At 33.2% G+C, this 5,790-nt stretch overlaps 1 protein-coding gene and 1 pseudogene across 5 annotated transcripts; both read right to left on the bottom strand.

Moving 5' to 3' along the window:
• Positions 1–2,579, bottom strand: part of LOC106297292 — a 10,694-nt pseudogene extending 8,115 nt beyond the window's left edge.
• A 1,337-nt stretch (positions 2,580–3,916) lies between these two features.
• Positions 3,917–5,547, bottom strand: LOC106299492. 5 transcript variants are annotated; one of them, XR_001261793.1, is made up of 5 exons: positions 5,337–5,547; positions 5,054–5,123; positions 4,454–4,535; positions 4,245–4,316; positions 3,917–4,157 (listed from the first exon to the last, which is right to left on the bottom strand). XR_001261793.1 is itself a non-coding variant. In XM_013735576.1 (4 exons), exons 1-4 carry the CDS (start codon positions 5,430–5,432, stop codon positions 4,125–4,127), a joined length of 360 nt encoding a protein of 119 aa, XP_013591030.1. In that variant the 5' UTR covers positions 5,433–5,547; the 3' UTR covers positions 3,917–4,124. The 5 variants fall into 5 exon arrangements, 1 of the variants encoding a protein (XP_013591030.1); XR_001261795.1 differs by lacking the exon at positions 4,454–4,535; XR_001261792.1 differs by lacking the exon at positions 5,337–5,547 and having other exon boundaries at positions 5,054–5,206.
• Between the last annotated feature and the right edge of the window lie 243 nt (positions 5,548–5,790).

The raw sequence follows: 5,790 nt of genomic DNA, 5'->3' as shown, positions 1-5,790 counted from the left end.
AGTTCACTCAACAATCCACTATATAAATGTATGTGAGTACAACCACGTCTTCACTGTTCAAAACCTGAACAGAACAGAGACTCAAGCTACAAAGAGCTACCTCCAACACAAGAACAATAACAACAAGAGAGCAACACAAAGCTTCAAAACCAGCAGCAGCAACCAAACGACCTCAGCACACAAGGATTCCGGAAACCAGAGACTAATCCCACCGTAAAAATCCAAGATAAACCAGTCCAAAACACCTCTGCCAAATTTCAGCTCAATCAGAGAAGATCTCACCGTCGGATTTACCAAACACTCAAGACAGCACTGCTGAAGAACTGTGACGACCAGCTTCACTAAAACCCAGACAACAGAAGATCCAACCGTTGAAATCCAAATCCTTTCGGTGAACCTTTAACCCACTGATGGAAGAAGCTTCCCACAAAATATCAGCCCGATCAAGATCAGTTTGACCCTCCAAATCTGCCTTGACAAACCCAGACGAAATTCTGCCTCGTTCCCTCTTTTCTCTCTTTTGTATTTTTGATTCTTGTAAGTCTCTCCATAAAAATTAGGTCAACAGACTATATATATGTGTCTCACTAACCCTAAGAACCTCCAAGACCCAATAATAAACTCATGGACTAATACCAATGAGCCAACTTCCAAGTTTGGTTATCACCAATCAAACCCAATGGGTTTCCTCCATCTAGAAGGAACCCAACACATATTTATTTAACGTGCGCTCAGCATGCAGTACCAAATATGGAGTGAACATGCCTGTGCATATGTCTGAATTTGATCCCTCCAGAGTGATGTTGTCTCTTAGAGATCCCTAAGGATAGAAATAACCTCAAAGGTTGCCTTGATGATGCCCTTATCGTCCTTGTCATATGGCTTATCCTGCAAACAAAGGACGAATAGGCACATATGAAAAGGATGTCTTAGAGACAACATCACTTTGTATCATGAGAGGAAAGGCTTGAAAACCGAAACACACCTTTATATGATGAGTTTTGACAGTTAGAGGAGTTTCATTCACCTGTATAAATGGCAAAGCGCATGGTTACTTTTAATGAACTTTTAAAAGAGTAAAGTTGAAGAATGTGTCTCCATTAACTTACCATCTCTGTTATTTGAAGTCTTTTGCGACCAAAAAGGATGACTTGCTCACCTTGGATACTTCAAATCTGGAAATAACTTGGCAAATGGTTAATAGTATTTCAAATAGATCTACAAGGAAAAAAAAATACATTGCTAACGTAAGGTATGTAACCTGAGCAAGTGTGCCACCTTGGTGAATTTTGTTAAGCAACTCTTTGCCTTTCAGCTTATCTAGTGTATTCACTGTTTCAAAGCTAGAAGAAGATGAAGCGTTTTTGTCATCCTTCAAAAGGAAAGCACCTGCATATGCAGCTTGACCTCTTTTGCTCTCTTGTAAAGCTGCAAGTACTTTAGGATCCTTGACATAAAGGGGCATGTAAAAACCAGGAATAAGAGGCTTGCTGAGAAACGGCAATGCTACAACCTGCAAGTTAACCAACACAAAGCTTAATGAAAAGAGTTGTACCCAACAGTAATATTATAGAAGTTTCTAGCTTTTAAGAGAATTTCTACAAACCGTTTCTCTCTCGTCGAGGCAAGGTTTAGCAGAGACAGTGTCGGTAGGCTTGGAATCGGTTAATGTCGAGAAAAAAGGTCGACGAGCCAATTTGTGGGAACTCCGGTATGTGAAGAGCTTATGTGAAGAGCTTCAGCATGAGGAGTGACGAAGATATTGAGTAAAAAACTCGGGAACTTTAGGGTTACACTTTGCCTGAAGAAGGAAGGAACTCGAAGAATGTAGAGGAAGACTAATGGTGTCAAACCCTTCGAACTAATTAAAATAAGAGCCATACGATAAACTTAGGGTATGAATGGTGACCAGGGAACGACGAGAAATAATGTATTCCCTGACGTTCCTAAAAAAAATTACCATTCACAAGGAATAATAATTTCCTCTCATTCCCTTTCATTCCCTTTTTTGTAGAGAATTAAAGAACAAAATTATTCCTTGTCAAATTTGATAAGGAATAACCATTCCTTTTCATTCCTGGTATTTTATTCCCGTACATTCCTTTTTTATTCGTTCCTCTTGTTTCCCGGATGGTCACCAGTCGGACCCTTATACTTTCAATATTTGTTATTTAAAAAAACAAAATATACTAAGATATATTATGTTTTTAAAATAAAAAGATAAAAATAATAAAAAATAATAGTAACTACGAAAAAAAAGAATTTTTTATAAAACATTTTTAATACCGTCATCAAAACACTAAACCCTAAAATCTAAACCCTTAGATCCTAAATCCATGGGTAAATTATAAACCTTAATTTTATTTACTAAACCTTAAATCCTAAACCATAAACCCTATATGAGATTGCTAAACCCTAAACTTTGTTATAAATCCTAAATCTTTGGATAAATTTTAAACTCTATGATTTATTAGAATTTATCCAAAGGAGTTTAGAATTTATCCAAAGGTTTACAATTTACCCAAGAGTTTAAAGTTTACCTAATGATTTAAGATCTAGGATTTAATATTTACTGACATCGTCAAAAATATTAAAAAATCATTTTTTTCTACTAGTACTATTTTTATTTAATTATTATTTTTGATTTTAAAACATAATATAATTTGACTATATATATATATTTAGAAGGTATATACTAAATATGAAATAACACAATCTTATTGGTTAGTGTACGATTACTTTTAATTTTTTTTTGGGACAAATGTTAGAATATGATTTAATTGCTGGAAGTTAAAATAGTAAAAGTTGCTTCACAAGAAAACCGGACGAAGCAGTTGAACGTAAGAAGAAGACTAACTAGAGTTTGATCCGCACACCCGTGCGGATGTTAATTTTTACATTTTTATAAATTGTTTAATGGCATTTCTAAAAATATAAGTTATTTGGATATTTTAGATTCCTACAAAATTATTCGGACCCAGAAGGATCGAAATCCAAACTCCGTCTGAAAATTTATAATATCCAAACAAAGTTTAATTTTAAACCTAAAAATCCGATACAAAAAATGATTTGTACCCGAATGGGTCGGTTGAATTCTTGTCATAATTATTTTGGTTAACACGTAAAATAAATGTTTTCAGTTATCATGGTAAATATAATTAATAAAGTATTTAGGAAAAGTGAAAAATGAGATGTAAAAGATGTAATAAAAACACTTAAAAATAGGTAAGTTCTATTTTGTACTCTATAATAAATGAAGCTTAATTAATTAGAAAATACAGTTAATGAAGTGGTTATAATTAATTTAAAAAGAAATGAAAATATGTAAAAAATCACTTAAAATTAAGGCAAGTATTACTTTGTACTTCAGCTTTAAAAGAATAGATTGTGAATATCATTTACTTTGTGATTTGCATATTTGACTTACTTGAAAGTCAATTCATATGACTCGTAGTCATTGCTTGTGAGAGATAGTTTTTTCTGGAAATTTTAAATTTACCTATAGACCTAGTATATCAAATTAATTGACGTGCATGTAGTCGTTATCTCATGCATACAGAAATAAAGAATCACAACTCTTTGACTATTGTGTATGATAAACATATAGTCCATCAAAAGAAAATTTGTCATTGCAAAATTCTTTGAACCCAAACATCAATTTTACTCGAGTCCAATACATTTCCATAACCCTTCACTCAAATTCAATTTTTTACAGCTCAGTTTCTAAATGAAAAGGAACCAGTTAGTAAGAGTAGTGGTTTAGCCAGTTTGTGATATATCAAACTGGTTCCTTAATTGTTTTTTTTTCATTTTTATTTAGTAAATTTAATATTTATTTCCTTTTTGTTTTTGAAAGAAACATATTTTGAAAAATCTTGAAGTTTTTTAAAATAAAAATTAACGATAATTTGGCATATTTTTCTTGGTGCCTTAAAATAATATGTGTACAATGTCAATAATTTATTGCATCAACTTATATATTAGTATATAGTTTTGTTGATTATCCTCACCACTCTGAACTTCCAAGAAATGGAAGCGTATGAATGAAACCAGTGGAAGTAATCTCGAAAGCAGTGAAAGTTAAGTATGTTCCAAACTGGATGACGACAAAATGAAAGTAAGCATCAGTAAGTCAGTCGTCCTCCATTCGCAGTATCCTGCAACAAATATCATAAGCAAACCATTTCATGTAGACCATAACTCATTCAGATCCGTATGAATGTATGGCTAATAAAAATCCTTACCTTCTCGCTTAAACCTAGGGCTCCGATTATAATCATTGTTTCCTCGTGTGCCAGTTCACCTCCCTTACCAGCCTATGTTGGACAGAAATACCATGTTAGTGGAAGCTAGAAAGTATATTACTTAACAAATAAGACAGGGGCTGCACCATCATATGTGTTTTTTTTTTCTATCCTAGATTTGTCTGGGTTGATCATAAAAGAGAAACCACCTTATGGATGTGAACTGAGACAGAGCTTTCAACAGAGCTTGCCTAAACAGCTAATCATTATGCCTATTATAGCATCACGAACCTGAGGCATATAAAAAGCATTGATAAAAGTAAAAGGGCAAATCTCCAAAATAGCACCTTTCTAAGTTTATATCACAAAAATAGCATTCAAAAACTAAAATGACCAAAATAGCACATTTCTAAGTTTATCCTTTGAAAATTTTAATTTTTTTTATTTTTCAAAATTTGAAATCTTATCCCCAAAACATCATTTCTCAACTCTAAACCCTAAACCCTAAACTCTAAACCCTAAACCCTAAACCATAAACCCTAAACTCTAAACCTTAAACCCTAAACTCTAAACCCTAAACCCTAAACCCTAAACTCCACCCTTTAACTCTAAACCCTAAGTTTGTGACTTTTGATAAAATATTAAGTGCTATTTTTGTGACTTTTGACCTTGAATGCTAGTTAAAGAACAAAAACTTGATTTAGTGCTATTTTTATCTTTTTCTCAGAGTAAAACTCCCTTACCAGCCTATGCTGGACAGAAATACCATGTCAGTGGAATCTAGAAAGTATATTATATAATACACTCACATCTATAAATGCATCCACTGAAGCGCTTCTTTCTTCCTCTAATTCTTTATATAAACCAGTCAGCAATTTCCTGTCATGATGAACATGTATTTTCAAACTATTATTATCACTTTCTCCTTCGATTTCACTCATAGAATCTACTTCCATTGATAAGTTTCTCTGTTTCCATAAGAAAAATAGAGAATGTTCTTGTTACTTGAATCAATAAATAAAAAAACGTATCACCACTTGAAACAAAAAGATGAAATTGTTAGGGAAAGAGAACCAAGAAAAGAGATAAAACCTGTATTGAAACAAAGAGATGAAACCGACCCTGTCCCAGCGTCGATGGTGAATTGAACATATTTACATGGCAAATCAAACCAACAAAAGCAACCATCCTATAATCACACCTTTTAAATTGTTACAATTTTCTTGTAAATATCTAAATCGATGTTATACATAAACCCTCGATTCAATTATAGGTTTCTGAGACCTAGTCGGAAGTGGCAAAAGAATGCGGCTTAGAATTGAGTAATTATCGGATGGAGGTACCCAGAATCTAAAAGTTTTCAAGAAAACGACTGTGTTTTGGATTCAGTGGCAGAAGATCGTAAATATGTAGGAAAAGTCTGGGGTAAGTACAAAATGTACTTCCTGTTTTAATAGTTTAGACGGTGTCTCACAGGCAAACAATCCCTTTTTCATAAACACCTCCGAAAAAGGGAAACGAAATTTAAAAGAAAAATAGAAAAGTG

Source organism: Brassica oleracea, chromosome C6, assembly GCF_000695525.1.
Source record: "Brassica oleracea var. oleracea cultivar TO1000 chromosome C6, BOL, whole genome shotgun sequence".
Taxonomy (NCBI): Eukaryota; Viridiplantae; Streptophyta; class Magnoliopsida; order Brassicales; family Brassicaceae; genus Brassica; species Brassica oleracea.
This window is presented reverse-complemented; position numbering and strand designations above follow the sequence as displayed.